At 52.1% G+C, this 15,347-nt stretch overlaps 1 protein-coding gene across 1 annotated transcript in view; it reads right to left on the reverse strand.

The window, feature by feature from the left end:
* Positions 1-15,347, reverse strand: part of KNDC1 (kinase non-catalytic C-lobe domain containing 1) — a 64,054-nt gene that overhangs the window by 29,597 nt on the left and 19,110 nt on the right. Inside the window, exons 4-9 of the mRNA XM_003794047.2 lie at positions 10,755-10,901; positions 10,294-10,411; positions 8,212-8,924; positions 5,855-5,969; positions 5,089-5,160; positions 4,953-5,014 (exon numbers count right to left, since the gene is read on the reverse strand). Of these exons, the coding sequence (XP_003794095.1) occupies positions 4,953-5,014; positions 5,089-5,160; positions 5,855-5,969; positions 8,212-8,924; positions 10,294-10,411; positions 10,755-10,901 (1,227 nt within the window). The remainder of the gene's footprint in view (positions 1-4,952; positions 5,015-5,088; positions 5,161-5,854; positions 5,970-8,211; positions 8,925-10,293; positions 10,412-10,754; positions 10,902-15,347) is intronic.

A 15,347-nucleotide genomic window follows, 5' to 3' on the forward strand; every position in this document is an offset into this window, starting at 1 on the left:
ACTTGAGCCAGAGGTGCCGAGCCCTTTCTACTGCATTTTAACTTCCCGGATTGACTGCTTCAATTCCCTAAGCTTTACCATAGCCTTTCTATAGTTTTCATATCTTTTATCCATTTCTGGTTCTGCTTTTCCATTTTTTTGTCAATTCCTTTTATTGTTTTTGCCATCCATATCCGTATTTTGAATTGCCTTTCTGTCATTTCCATTAATTCTATATAGGTGTTAACCAGTTTGATGGAAATGTCATGGATTGTATGTGAAAACACCACACTGTACCCCCAAAGTGCATCAATGTACACAGTTACCATTCAATAAAAAAAAACAAAACAAAACAAAAAACAATGGTAAAGAAAAAAAAATTCTATATAGGTGGAATCTTCTGTGGTAGCTACCTATAATCACTTAGGGGGTTGTTGTATTCTGGTTTTTTGCCAGAATTTTTCTGTTGGTTCCTCTTCACATATGTTTTCTTCTGTTTACTTCCTTCTCCTACTTTTTCCTTCTCGCTACCTCCTTTGTTTGGAATTGCCTTGTCTCAGAGCTTAGGTGTTGAAGTGGCCTTTTGGTATAAGGCCCAAAAGAAGGTAAAAGTAAAGAGTGAGAAGAGAGAAAGAAAAAAAAGATAAAGAGGGAAAAAGAAGAAGGGGGAATGGAAGGAAAGAATTGAAGAAGGGGAGAGGAAAGGACAGCTAAAAGAGAAAGAGAGTGATAGGAAAAATGATGGTGTTCAGCATAGTGCTCTGACCACATCTGCAGCTCTTTTACCAGGCTGGGGAAAAGCAAGAGCCCACCACTGCCAAACATAGAAAGAAATCAGCAGTAGTTCACAGTGGATACCTACCAATACCTTCTTTCCAAAGGCCAAAGTTAGAGGGACACCCAAGACTGTGAGCTCATGGCCTCCTTGAGCCAGATCAATGCTGTGACACCCTCCCTAGCCCTCATAGAAGAAAAAAGAAATGAAAAAAAAAAAAAAAAAGAGAATCAACAAAAAAGCAAAAATATAATTGTATAAAATAAAGAAGAAAATAAGGCATATCTTAGCTGTTATATGAGAAATTTATGTGGGAAAGATGAAAACAGTTGAAAAATCTCTACCAAAAGAGAGTAAAAGGAGGGAAATAAAAAAGAAAAAAAGGAATAAAAGGGCTAAAAAGCCTTAGCAAAAATGGAGGATCCTTTGCTATTAAAAAAAGTAAAACTGAAAAAATATATAACCAAACCAATAAAAATCTAAACAAGAGGCTCAGCGCCTGTGGCTCAAGTGGCTAAGGCACCAGCCACATACACCTAAGGTGGTGGGTTCGAATCCAGCCCGGGCCTGCCAAACAACGACGGCTGCAACCAAAAAATAGCCAGACGTTGTGGTGGGTGCCTGTGGTCCCGGGTACTCGGGAGGCTGAGGCAGGAGACTCGCTTGAGCCCAGGAGTTGGAGGTTGCTGTGAGCTGTGATGCCATGGCATTCTACCCAGGGGGACAGCTTGAGGTTCTGTCTCAAAAAAAAAAAAAAAAAGTCTAAACAAGAATAACAACAATAAAAGAGAAAAAAAGGCTGAGTATGATGACTCATGCCTGTAATCCTAGCACTCTGGGAGGCAGAGGCACGTGGACTGCTTGAGCTCACGAGCTTGAAACCAGCCTGAGCAAGAGTGCGACCCCGTCTCTACTAAAAATGAAAAACTGAGGCAAGAAGATCACTTGAGCCAAGGAGTTTGAGATTGCTATTAGCTATGATGCCGTAGCACTCTGCAAAGGGCAACAAAGTGAGACTCTGTCTTACAAAAAAAAAAAAAAAGAAAGAAAATAAATTAAAGAGAAAATTGAAAATCAAGAAGCAAAAAATGAGCAGTGGCAGCTCCCATAGCTCAGTCAGTAGGGCGCTGGCCACATACACCGAGGCTGACAGGTTCAAGCGCAGGCTGGGCCTGCTAAACAACAATGACAACTGCAACCAAAAATAGCCAGGCATTGTGGCGGGTGCCCATAGTCCCAACTACGTGGGAGGCTGAGGCAAGAGAATCACTTAAGCCCAGGGGTTGGAGGTTGCTGTGAGTTGTGACGTCACTGCATTCTACTGAGGGAGATATAGTGAGACACTGTTGCAAAAAATGTAAAACAATATACAGGATAGCCATAAGGTTCATGTGAAATTTTAAATTGCACACGAACTTTAGGTCCATCCTGTATATATATATTACATATATGTGTGTGTGTGTATGTGTGTTTGTATACGTACATACATAGTCTGGGCACCAGGTGGTGCTGTGGTATTAGGAGATTGAGAGTACACACTGGATTTTCTTTATATGACGGAGTCAGAAGCTACTCTCCAGTTGCAAAAGGAATTGGATTTTTGTCTTCCTGATTTCTTTGCCCTAAATCCAGGCCTAGTCTCTTCGTCAGTATTTGGTCTCCATGGAATGTGGGTCCCAAAGCTCACACCAGATTTCCTAGGAGTTTTGCCCCACAGTGTCCTTGACAACAAAGCGTCCCTTCCAGGGGGTGCAGGAAGCTGCTCAACTCACTCCAAGGGTGGATCCTGGAGCTCAGCAGGCATGCAAGAGCCAGCCATGCACTAGGACCTCGCAGACTGTTCTTCCCATGCCAGAGGCCTTCCCACAATGGTGGTGCTCCACCAGCTACCAAGCTGATTGGGGAACCTCCCCACCTGGTGCTCAACCCTGGCTGCCAGACACTGCTTGAGTCTACTTGCTGCTCCAGCAAGCAGCCCAGTCCAAAATCAAAATATTACAGGACAGACCTTTTCCATCCCTAGCCTTCCTCAAGAGAGCTGACCAACTGGCCAGCCTCTGCCCATACCAAGCACTGGCCTTCTGCATCAGTTTTCCTCAGCTCCAGAACTCTTCACTGGCTCCTGAAATCTCCTACTGCTTCACTGTGCCCCAGGAGGGATATTTCTGTGCAGATTACCCAGCCAGAGTGGCTGAAGTCCACTTTGCCATCTCATAATGAGTAGCCAGCATGGAGATGTCTCTAGTCTGCCATCTTGACCGCCCCCCCATCATTTGAATTGCCTCCTCCCACACTGATAAATGCAAGCTGGCATTTCTCTTTTTCTTTTTGGGGGAGGGTTGTCTTTATATTCAGAGGCTTGACTATGATGTGTCTTAGTGGAAAGTTTTTTTTGGGGGGTGGACAGAGTCTTACTTTGTGGCCCTCAGCAGAGTGTATGGCATCACAGTTCATAGCAACCTCAAAATCTTGGGTTCAAGTGATTTTTTTGCCTCAGCATCCCAAGTAGCTGGGACTACAGGCACCTGCCACAATGCCTGGCTCTTTTTTTTTTTTTTTTTTTTTTTAAAGAGATAGGCTCTTGCTCTTGCTCAGGCTGGTTTTGAACTGAGCTCAGGCAGTCTATCTGTGCCTTTGCCTCCTAGAGTGCTGGGAATACAGAAATAAGCCAGCATGCACACCTAGTGTAAAGTTCTTTGGATTCATCATGCTTGGGATTTTATCAGCTTTTAGAATGTGCAGGTTATGTGTTTTTCCCTAAGTGGGAAGTTTTCAACCCCAATACTTTTTATTCTCTACTCTTCTTTCTCTTCTCCTTCTGGGATTTTGATGACAGGACTATCACATATTTTGTTATAGTCCCACAAGTTCATAGGGCTCTGTCATATTTTTTTGGCCTATTTTCTGTCTGTGTTTTAACTGTGTAGTTTCTATTGTTCTATCTTCCATTTCACCAATTCTTTCATCTGTTTTCTTTATTCTTCTGTTAAACCCATTCATTGTTTTTAAGTCAGTTTTAAAATTTCCATTTGGTTTTTCTTTTTACCCTCTATTTCTTTGCTGAGACTGCCTGTTTTTCATGTTTGAAACATCTTTGTAATGGTCCAGTGAAGCATTTTTATGATGGTTGCTTTAACATCTTTTTCAGTCATTTTGAACGTTTCTGTCCTCTCAAGATTGCATCTATTGGTTGCCTTTTTTTCATTCAGTTTGAAGTCTTCATGTTTCTTAATATGGTAAGTGATTTTTAATTGAAACTGGGCATTTTCATGATAGAAACCTCTAGATCTTACTTCAACCTCCCTTTATCTACTCTGTCTGATGCACTCTGGTGGAGGAAGGGGCCCCGCCTTGTCATCACGGGGCAGAAGGTCCTCCTCACTTCTGGGCGTGGGTCCTGGCTGGAGGAAGGGGAGCATCTCCTCTTGGCCTTGCTACTGCTCCCCCCAGGCCTCCTATGACATCCCCAGCAGGGAGGGTGTGCTCACAGGTGGGGTGGGGCATCTGTAAAGGCCTTGGGTGCTTCTTTGTAGTCTCATGAATCCCAGTCCCAGTTCTAGCTCAGTCTTGCTGGCCTGTGGCTGCGGAATAGTGTTTCCTGTGGTGTTTGGCTTGAGAAGGGCAGTTCATGACTAAGACACTGCGTCAGCCTGCTCCTTCCTGGTCTCTGGCTATAGAGCCCAGGAACCTTGCTGCCTGTGCCTGCTGGTTTCCCCTGCGCTGCCTTCAGCTCCTAATCTCCACGCACAGGTCATAAAAAAGTCCAGGGCACTGAGGGTGCTGCTCCTTGGTCCTAAGTCTCTGGCTGCTCCTCCTTGTTCCCCTGCCGACCCTCTTGGCTTGTTTGCTCCTTGGTGTGCGGGTGTCTGGCTGGGTGGGCACATGTCCAGCTCCCCAGAGTGGAGCGTCTACCATAGCTTTGAATGTAATTTATTCAATTATATTACATGTACAATTTGTGTAATTTAACTTTTAATGATGGCCGTGTTTACTGAGTGCCTCACAGATATTCCTGAGATATAGCCCTTGGTTCTTGAATGCTAGGAGGCACGGCCCAGCACACATAGAAGCTGTGTCGGGGACACCCCAGCCAGAGCCCCAGCCAGAGCCCCAGCCCCGCGACTCTTGAGCCTGACATGGATGGAAAGTGGGTATGGCAGCCCTGGGCTGGGGCAAGGCCTTGGGGGGACCCAGTTACCTTCTCAGTCACCAGCCTTTTTTCTGCCACCTCGGGAGCCAGGAAGAATGCATCATAAGAGCCTGTGTAAGAAGGGCCTGCTTAGTCTTCCTTCCATCCCACAGCTGCTGCTGCCCTGGTTGCCCCGAACACCCACCATCAGCTGGGGGTGGCCCGAAGAGCACAGCACCGTCCTCGGCCACCAGCACGGAGTCCAGACACAGGTAGGCTGCAACAGAGCTGTAGTTAGCAGCAGGCTTGGGTGCCACCCTGCTCTCTGGGGTCTAAGGAGCCTCCACTGGGTGGGGTACCCCTATACATGGGCCGGCTGCCTGCCGTACAGTGCTAGGGCTCTGAGCTGCCCCCTATCCCCCAACTGTGTGCCCATGTCATACCCCGAGCTGGAAATGGAGGGTCCTGAGCTGAGGACTGCCCCAGAGGGTGATTCCAAGGGGGCTGGGGCCCAGTCAATTACCTTGTGGTTCACAAGTCCCACCTGAGTTGGCCTGAGGGCTATGGCCACAGGGTAAAGGAATGCTGGGGCCAGATAGCTACATCCCTCTGATTACCCAGCACTTCTGTCTTCATCACCCACCATGCAGCTATGTTCTGTCCACCTGTCTTACTCTCCAGCAGGTTGAGAGCTTTGAGAGTCACAAACCAGTGCGATGTCTTAGACACCCCCCCACACACACACCTTTGTAAGCCCATGTGTGTCTTCCTGGGGACTGTGTCACCCTGTTGAGAATGCGTGGCCAGGCTGTGGTGTGGTCCCCATTTCTCTTTGCTGTAGGACCCTGGTATGAAGGCTCACCTGTGAGCACCTACCCCTAGCCCCAGAGTGGACAGTGTCCCTGCTGTCTGGGGTATCTAGGTATGGGTGAGGGCAGGGCACATGCAGGATGGCAGGGGAGATACGTCACCTGGGTGCTCGGGGAGCGTCCGCAGCATGCCTAGGCAGGCGAGGCAGAGGGCCCACAACTCGTACTCCTGGAGGGGCCGGCCCAGCTGCCCCAGGAGGTCCTGCAGGGACACCCACTGTGGGAGAGAAGCATCGTCAGCCACCACAGGGCGAGAACCACCCGACACATCTGACAGAGGGGTAGGGGTGTCCTGACATCAGAGCAAGCCTGGCAAGAATGTGGGAAACTGGAGCCCTTGGTGCTGCATGTAGAATGTTCTGGCAGTGCCTCAGAAACCAAACCCATGTTCACAGTGGCAGGTTGCAGGAGCCAAAAAGGTGGTATCAGCCCAGTGTCCATCAGCAGACGAGTGGACGAGCCAACGGGGCCCCTTGCATAGTGGGCTATCATCTAGCCTCAGAGAGGAGGAAGGTTCTGACAATGAGTGGTGTGGATGGATCCCGGGGTTGTCATGCCAGTCACAGCATGACAGACGCTGACTCCATTTACACATGGCTTCTAGACCTCCAAGACTCTTAGTCATCAAATTTACAGAGATGAAGAGTAGATAGTGGTGCTAGGGGCTGGGGGTGTGGGAAAGGGTTTAATATGGGCAAAGCTTATGGTCAAATGGAGGGAAGCATTGTGGAGATGGACATTGCTGACGAAAGCACAGCAGAGTGGACACACATAATGCACTGTGCACTTGAGGCCAGCACATGGCTCATGCCCATAGTCCCAGCACTCTGGAAGCCAAGGTGGGAGGATCAATTGAGTTCAGGAATTCAAGACCAGCCTGAGCAAGAGTGAGGCCCTGACCCTACTAAAAACAGAAAAAGTAGCCAGGTGTTGTGGTGGGCACCTGTAGTCCCAGCTACTCAGGAGGCTGAGGTAAGAGTATCACTTGAGCCCAAGAGTTTGAGGTTGCTGTGAGCTGTGATGACATGAGGGCACTCTACTCAGGGTGAGACTCTGTCTCAAACAATAGAATAGTTAAAACAATAAATTTTGTTATGTGTATTTTAATACACACACATCCTGAAGTAAAAAAAGTGCCTTCAGCCAGGAAGGTGGCTCTCCACTTTGAGGCCATGCTGGACAGCCAGGACCAAGGCCATCAACCATGGGCCTCAGAAGCGCACACTTAGTGGAGGTTTCCAGAGGCCGCCATTTTTTCCCAGGACCCCTTTCCGAGCCATGGTGTAGTAGCTTTAGCCCTGTGGCTCTCCCGGCTTGCTGGCTGGTGGCCTGCATGTGTCATGTGAAGTTGCAGTGTCCCTAGCTCTGGATCAGCCCTGATGCCTGCAGGGCTGTGCCCTATGCCAGGGGCTGAGGTACAGGTGGTTGCAACTCCAGCATCCAGCACCACTTGGTCTTGAGGCTGGGAGGCTGAGACCTCAGTACTGCCCCTCAGAGGTGCTACCCTCCAGCAGGTAGCTCAGCCAGCCAGTGCCTCAGTTTACCTGATGGGCGATCATGAGGCTCTTGGGCATGGGAAGGTGGCAGGTGGTACTAGAGAGGGTGGTAGGGCACATTTGTGGGGTTATCAAGCCCAGCAAAGACATGCTTATTGGGAGGTGAATGAAAGTTTGAGTCCTGTGCTGTGTCCTTTGGGTCAACAGGATTGGTGGGAAGGAGCATGGTCCTTGGGCCACTGAGTCCTCACTCTGAGGAGCTCATGGGGATGTAGAATGGGGTGGCTTGCCACATAGCCAAGTAGTGGCAGGGCTTGGTCTGTGTCCTCAGCTAGGGCCAAGGGGCCAGCCTGCTCAGACCACCATGGTGACACAAACAACCCGAACCTCTCAGAATGGCTGGGTCCAAGCAGAGTCCTCTGCCCCTCACCAGGGGCTGTGGACCTAGGGGCTGGTCCTACCTTGGGGCTGTCCCAGTAGCTGCACAAAGTCCCAGCATCACTAAGGGTGCACTGGGGGCCACTTGGGCACGGACACGTCCTGGTGTCCTTCGTAAACCAAGTAGATGTATGGACTGTCTGTACCCACTGTTTTGGTTTAGTGTCAGGATTGGGGAGATAGGGCCCTGAAATAACCCCAAGATCTGGGGAAGAAAATCAACCCTCAGGATGGCCTTGTAGGGTGGGGCCGAGGGTGCAGCTGCCCTCTGGGTCATCTACAGGTGAGCATCCACCTCCAGGGAGGGTGTGAGAGGCACTCTGTCCAGGGTTCACACTGGGGCAAAAGTCTTGCCCCAGCTGTGGTCACAGTTTCCTTTAAACACAGGGTGCTTGATGAAACCTTAATTCGTATGGAAGAGTGAAGGCTGAGGCCACCTGCCTGCATAAGAAAAGCACCCCAGGCCCTGGAGAAGGGCAGACCCAGTTGCCCACCTGCCCCCCACACAGAGCCCTGCTCACCCACCTCCTCCGTGGCAGCAGCTCCTGGCTGTCCGGCTCTTTCCAGAGTCCCCTTGTCTCCTCTAGGCATCCAAGCCTCATGGCCTGCCTCATGAGGGTCTTTGGGACAGGGTGAGGGTCTGTCCTCTGTCAGCTTCCGGCCAGGGTGTGAGGCCTCAGGCCATCCCGAGTTGCCTGGCCCCCCAGGTCCCTTATCCCTGCTGCAGTCTGCACTGGGATCCCCCTCTAGCTGGGATGTGGGGTCCTGCTCAGACCGTGGTCTGCATGTAGGCCATGCCCTGGAGCTACAGGCTTCACTTTTCCCTTCTGTAAAGATCTTCCCAGGGTCTGGAGGGAAGAGTTCGGATGTGGGCAGCTGGTTTTCCCCACTGGCCAGTGACAAGTGGAGAGAGCTGGCCTCCGGGCTGTCGGGCAAGAGCCTAAGGACAGTCTGCACTTTCCTCAGGTGGCCCCTCCTGAGGTCACTGTCCAGCTCATCCAGGGGCCCCCCAGTGTCCAGACAGAGGCTGGCCAGCCCCTCCTGGGTGTGACTGTCACTGTTTCTCACAGAAGTGTGTGGCAAAGGAGTGGGAGTGGAGGGTTGGGGGCTGGTCTCTGGCTCTGGCCCTGCAGGGGTTGGGGACAGGGGCTCTGAGTCAGTGCTGCGGTCTCCAGGTGGTCTCCTGGGCCCTGTGCTTCTGGGAGCAGGTCTCTGCCGCCAGACGTTCTCCCCAACATCTGCACAAAGCCAGACATAGTTACTGCAGAGCAGATGGCCAAGCTGGAAAGGCATCTCCAGCCACCCTAGGACCCGGCCCAGCTCAGCCTCCCATGTCCTGTCCTCTCTCCAGGGTAGGCCAGGCTTCCTGCTGGGCGGCCCCATGAAAGCCCTGGGTCAGCTAATTATCTCAGCCAAAGGGCACTGCTGTCCCACTATAGTGATAGTCCCCAAAGGAAGAAACTGAATCTGGCCACAGACACTGTGGCAGATGGTCCTCCACACTTGGGGTGCGCAGCTCTGGATACTTGCAGCCTGTACTTAACAGTGCACCCCTCTGCGTGCCTCTGTGGTTGCCCGCCTGGGACACAGCGTGGCAAACACTGTCTGGGAGGAAATGCCACCTGCTGGACACTGTGGGCTCCATGTGGCTATGGTGATGCTACTTTCCTGAGGCTCTGGGGCTGCACACTGTGGATGGCAATGTGGAGGCAGCCTGAGACTGCAGTGGGCCCCGCATGAGCCTAGAGAACTCAAGATGTGGCAGCAGCAGTGGCATCATGATGTTGCCAGACAGACAGGCTTTGGAAGAGGTTGCTACGTCCATTTACTGAGCCCATGAGCCAGGACAGGTGACCCACACTGGTATCAGGCAATTCTGAATGTGATCTTAACCCTTAGGTCTAACTGCCTGGGGTCTGCAAAGCTGCAAGGTGTCACTGAGCATGAGTGTGAGCATGTATGCACGTGTAAATGTGTGTGAGAATGTGGGAGTGAAGCATAGACATGCATGGATTTGCATGTATGTATGACTGTGAGCAGGTGTGAGTATGGGGGTACATGTGATTATGAGTGTGGATTTTTTTTTTTTTTTTGAGACAGATCCTCAAGCTGTCCCCCTGGGTAGAGTGCCATGGCATCACAGCTCACGGCAACCTCCAACTCCTGGGCTCAAGCTAGTCTCCTGTCTCCGCCTCCCAAGTAGCTGGGACCACAGGCACCTGCCACAACGCCCCCGGCTATTTTTTTGGTTGCAGCCATTGTTGTTGTTTTTGGCGGGCCGTGCTGGATTCGAACCCGCCACCTTAGGTGTATGTGGCTAGCGCCTTAGCCACTTGAGCTACAGGCGCCGAGCCGAGTGTGGGTGTTTTTAAGGTACGTGAGTACATTAGGATGAATGTGAGTGTGCATGTGATCTGTGTCAATGGGTGTGCAAACTGAGTGGGTATGTGCACAGGTTTACATGTGTTCCCATGTGCATGTTTATAAGTGTGAACCCTCCTATGCACATGCATATGTGTGCAATGCACATAGCACTGCAGAAGCGTATGTGTAGACACATCACGTGTGCACGTGCACACACACCCATGTGGACCCAGGAGTGCTCACCCTGCAGTGCTCCAAAGGACTCGATGGAGAGCACCCTCCTCCCCGCAGCAGAGAGGCTCTGGCACAGGCGGCAGGAGGACGCCAGCTGCATCTTCTCCTGGCACAGCGCTATGATGCTCTGCGGACAGGCAGGGGGGTCGTGGGGGGCTGTCCTCTGGGACACCATAGTCCCCAGGGCTTGCCACTGCCCGCCCTGCCCATTTTCTGTTGTAAAAGGCAAAGCGTCCCGGACTCGCAGGGGCCAGGTGACCCTGTTTGGCCTGCAATAGTTGTAAGCCCATGGCTAGCAACAAAAGTGTTCTCTGGGGAATCAGGTCTTCACTCCCAGAAGGCAGTGCGGCCGGTACGTGTGCGTGCATGTGTGTCCATGATCGTGCATGTGTGCACACATGCACAGTACACGTGGTAGTGGGAGGCTGGGGCTCTGCCTCAGGAAGGTGAGGGCGCAGCCGCACATTTACCTCCAGGTCAGGCCGGTCCCTGGGGTCCTCCGCCTGCATCTGGCCCAGCAGCACATCCAGGTCGTGGCTCAGCCTGGGTTCTAGAGCGGGCTCCGCCACATACTCGAGGGCGGCCTTCAGCGTGGCGCCCAGGGAGTAGATGTGTGCCTGCAGGAGGTAAAAGCATCAGTGAGGGAAGGAGAGGTGTTAGTGAGGGAGGGAGGGTCATCATGCAGGAGAGAGGAGTGTCAGTGTGGGCACCTGCCTAGCTGGGCCTAGGCCTGTCCTCTCCCCTGCTCCCCAGGACCAGCTTCCTTCAGGGTGTCAGGGAGACGAAGGGAGTGGGGGAGATTCTCCCTGGAGCCTGCGGGGGCTCTAAGGGTAGCCTGGCCAGTGTTATCCTGGAGCAGCACACATGGCTTCTCTGTCCCATGTCACCAGCAGGAGTGGAGCCCAGGGAGGCTGGTCCCAGCATATGTGTGGACCCAGAACACAAGCTGGGGCCCCCACTGCACCACACTCCCTTCCAGAGGTGAGGCTAGTCCCTCATACAGCCCCTGGTGTCTACTGTAGGACCTGGAATGGCTGTTGGTCTGGTCCACGCGGCCTAGGCCTTCCCTCTGATCTTTCGCAGATGAGCCACCTCTGCAGCTGGCTGTAAGGCCTACACAGAATGCCCTGCAGACTGTCCAGTTCTCACCGGAAGCTCTGTGTCTGGAGAGCCCAGGACCAGCTGCCTGCCCTGCCCTGTCTCTCACAGGCCTCTCTCCATGAGTGTGGCCCTTCAGGCCTGGCACGCCCAGAGTCACTGGCTCTGCCACAAACACCTTTTTCTCCAAAGAAGTTCTCTTTGCATAAGATAAAAAGCATCCCAGGAAGAATGAGACCCTCCCCCCAGGGCCCCGTGGCTAAGAGGGCAAGGTGCTCCAGCCCTAGCCCGCGTTGGTGGCAACCAGGCCCTGCCTTCCCTTTCCTGAGGCCCTCACTCTGCACTTCAATTCTTTCACAGCTTTTCCCGCACACATGGCCCCACACCCTGAGTGGGGAATTCTCTGTACCCTGCCCCATGTCCTAAAGGCCTGTGGGGTATAGGCTGCTGGTGTCTTCCATAGCCCTTGCTGGTTGCACCCCGACACCTTCCAGGGACCCCCTCGAGGCTTGGCTTGCACATGGTCTGGCCCTGCAGTCCCCACCTTGCACCTCAGGTCAGAGCACAATGGCCACTGTGTTGCCAGCCCTGTGGTTCTCCCGGCCCATTGGGGTGCCTGCCACCTGCCCACACTCTGAGAGTCCTTAAAGAGACATGGAGGGCCTGAGCTGACTCTGACCCCCTGGGAGCCCCAACTGCGTGTCCAGGCACGTGTGAGAGTCCTTAAAGATGCTTGGTGGGCCTGAGCTGGGCTCCAATCCCCTGGGAGTCCCAACAGTGTATTCAGGTGCATGAGGGCCCAGCCCCAGTACTGGCACCCTTCTCAGTGTTCAGCTGATGTAGCTGATGTGTCAGGACATTCTGTGTGGGAATCTCTGTGCTTCGTGCTGTATAGAGGAGTCGGGTTCTGGGCCCAGGGTGCTCCCAGGTCAGCTGCTGTTGAGTCGCGCAAACACCCTGCCCTGGCCAGGTCCCGCTCCACACGGTGCTCTGGTTCTCTGACATAGCCAGTCTATAGCAGGACCTAGTATGACTCAGTCTGTGTTTCATGATCATGAATGAGACCATACACTTGTCCTTGTCAACTTGCAATTCTAAGTTTTTCCACCAAATGCCCATTCACGGATTTGTTGCTTTCTGGACCAAGTGGCCGTCTGCCGTGCGTGCCCTGCCATGGTGGCCCTGGTCCAATGCTGGTTGTGCATCCAGTAACCTCACGTGTCTTCTGGCCCCCTGCAGCACCTGTGACAGTGACAGCTGCCATCTCTGTGCTTCAGCTGCCTCCTGGGGCCTTCTGTGCCCCAAGCAATAAAAAAGGTTTCCTTTGTTTCCACTAATACTTTTTTGTTGTTGTTGTTGAGACAAGATTCTCATTCTGTTACCCTGGGTAGAGTACTGTGGCATCATAGCTCACAGCAACCTCACATTCCTGGGCTCAAAAGATCCTTCCGCCTCAGCCTCCCAAGTAGCTGGGACTACAGGTGCCCACCACAGTGCCAAACTAGTTTTAAGAGATGAGGTCTCACTTTTGCTCAGGCTGGTCTCGAACTCCTGAGCTCAGGTGATCCACCCACCTTGGCCTCCCAGAGTGCAAGGATTACAGGCATGAGCCACCACATCTGGCCTCTGCTAATACTTTTATAATTTAAGATCTCTAGCCCTGATTCATTTGAAGTCTGCCTCCATGCTGGCATGCTGTGGGTGTGAGCTTGGGGGCACCCCGAAGATGCTGGCACTACCTATGAAAAACTGTCCTCCCGTGCCAGGTCCCTGGGCCTGGCCCTCCTGCCCCTCTTGCTGGCTGGTCCTCGCCTCATTCCCCGATATCGGGACTGTGCCATTTTAATGACAGCAGCTCCACTGTGTACTTACTATCTGGAGGACAAGTTACCCTTCATTTTGTTTTTCTTTCCAAAATAGTTTATCTATTTTCAAATTTGTTAGATTTAAAAAGATAAACACCCACGTATAAGCTCTCCCATTCCTGTTCAGAACAGAAGCTCCCAAATGACCGAGATTCCATTGTAACTGCAACGGCTTTTTATGTTCACCAGAGATGGATTGACTGTTCCCCAAAGCAGCATCTCTACACCCAAAGATAGCGCCTCCCTCTGGTGCACTTCTTCTTCAGCTGACAAACAGTGGCTGTGCCATGCACGATGCCGCTGTGTGTGTGGCCTGTCCTCAGAGGTCCCTGTCAGTCTCCATAGGACGCCTGTGGCTGGCTGTGCCCCTGTCCTTGCTGCCAAATCTCCACTGCCTGGAGTTCCTACGGTGTCTGCTGGTGTTAATACTGTGAGTGGTACATTTTGATTTTATTCCTAATGGTAGTTACCAGCCAAGGGCAGGCATTTGCTTTGGGGATGCACTTTGTTTTTAGCTGGCTCTGGAGTCTTTTATTCTCTCAGTTTCCACTGAAGTTCCAGGCCTGGGTGCAGCCTCTGTGGCCAGTGTGCCCTGCCCACTTGGCACTGACTACCGGGAATCTATCCATCCATGCTCTGTGCCTTGGGGGGTGGGGGTCTGGCACCGACTGGCCAGAGTCTAAATGGACGGAGCCACGAAGGCATTGGGAAGGCACCAAGGCACAAGTTCCTGCAGCACCCGACTGGGTAGCTGGACACAGAGCCAGCTTTCCACACCTGGGCCTGGCTGTCAGCAGCGGGCATCCTTAGGGGACGACTGCCACTTGTGCACAACAGCTGGGTCTGGTTATTAGGAAACCCTGTCTCACATGTTCTCTGCTATGGGCACCTGCCACAAGGGCCATTCCATTGGCACCATCACAGTGGGATACAGGGCCACAGGGCACCTCTGCCTTTCTTTTCAGGAAAGATGCCCTCTGGGGTCTCTTTAGAGTGGATGTCCCTTCCCCAGACCTTGCATGGATTCTGCTGCACTGGGGTGAGCTTGGCGCCCCCTCTAGGTCCCTACAGGCAGCGCAGTGCTGCAGTGACCAGCAGGAAAGTGGTGGTAACAGGCACCACCGACCTATAGGAATAGGGCCAGCCGCCATGCTGTGGGCACCTGGGTGCCCTCCCTGAACTCACCTGAGGTGTGCCCATGACACACACCATAGTACACTGTGTGCCCACAACATGCACCATACCACATACATGTCCTCACAACATGCACTACAGTACCGTGTGCCCACAACACCTGTCATAGCACAGATAGGTGGATAGGTGCCCAAGACACACACTGTACCACACATGTGTGTCCATGCCATCATAGTATATGTGTTACCCCTATACACACCATACCATAAACATGTACACTGCACAGTGTGCCCACGGCACACACTATATTACACAGTGCCTCCATGACACACACTGTGGTACACACGTGTGCTCATGACATGTATCATGGTACACAGTGTGCCCACAACACACCCTATGTTACACAGTACCTCCATGACACACACTGTGGTACACACATGTGCTCATGACACATACCATGTTACACAGTGTGCTCACGACACACCCTATGTTACACAGTACCTCCATGACATGCACACAGTACATCCACTGTGATACACACAATTGCCCATGACAAGCACCACAGTACACAGTGTGCCCACGACACACACTGTTACACAGTACATCCGAGACACAAACTGTGGTACACATGTGTGCTCATGACATGTACCACGGTATACAGCGTGCCCACGACACACACTATATTACATAGCACATCCACGACACACACTGTGGTACACATGTGTGCTCATGACATGTACCACAGTGCACAGTGTGCCCACGACACACATTATGTTACACAGTACATCTATGATACACACTGTGGTCACATATGTGTCCATGACATGCACCACAGTACACAGTGTGCCCATGACACACACTATGTTACACAGTACATCCACGACACACACTGTGGTACACATGTGTGCTCATGACATGCACCACAGTGTGCAGTGTGCCCACAACACACACTATGTTACACGGTAC

Source organism: Otolemur garnettii, unplaced genomic scaffold, assembly GCF_000181295.1.
Source record: "Otolemur garnettii isolate 467f Iridium unplaced genomic scaffold, OtoGar3 scaffold00075, whole genome shotgun sequence".
NCBI classification, from domain to species: domain Eukaryota; kingdom Metazoa; phylum Chordata; class Mammalia; order Primates; family Galagidae; genus Otolemur; species Otolemur garnettii.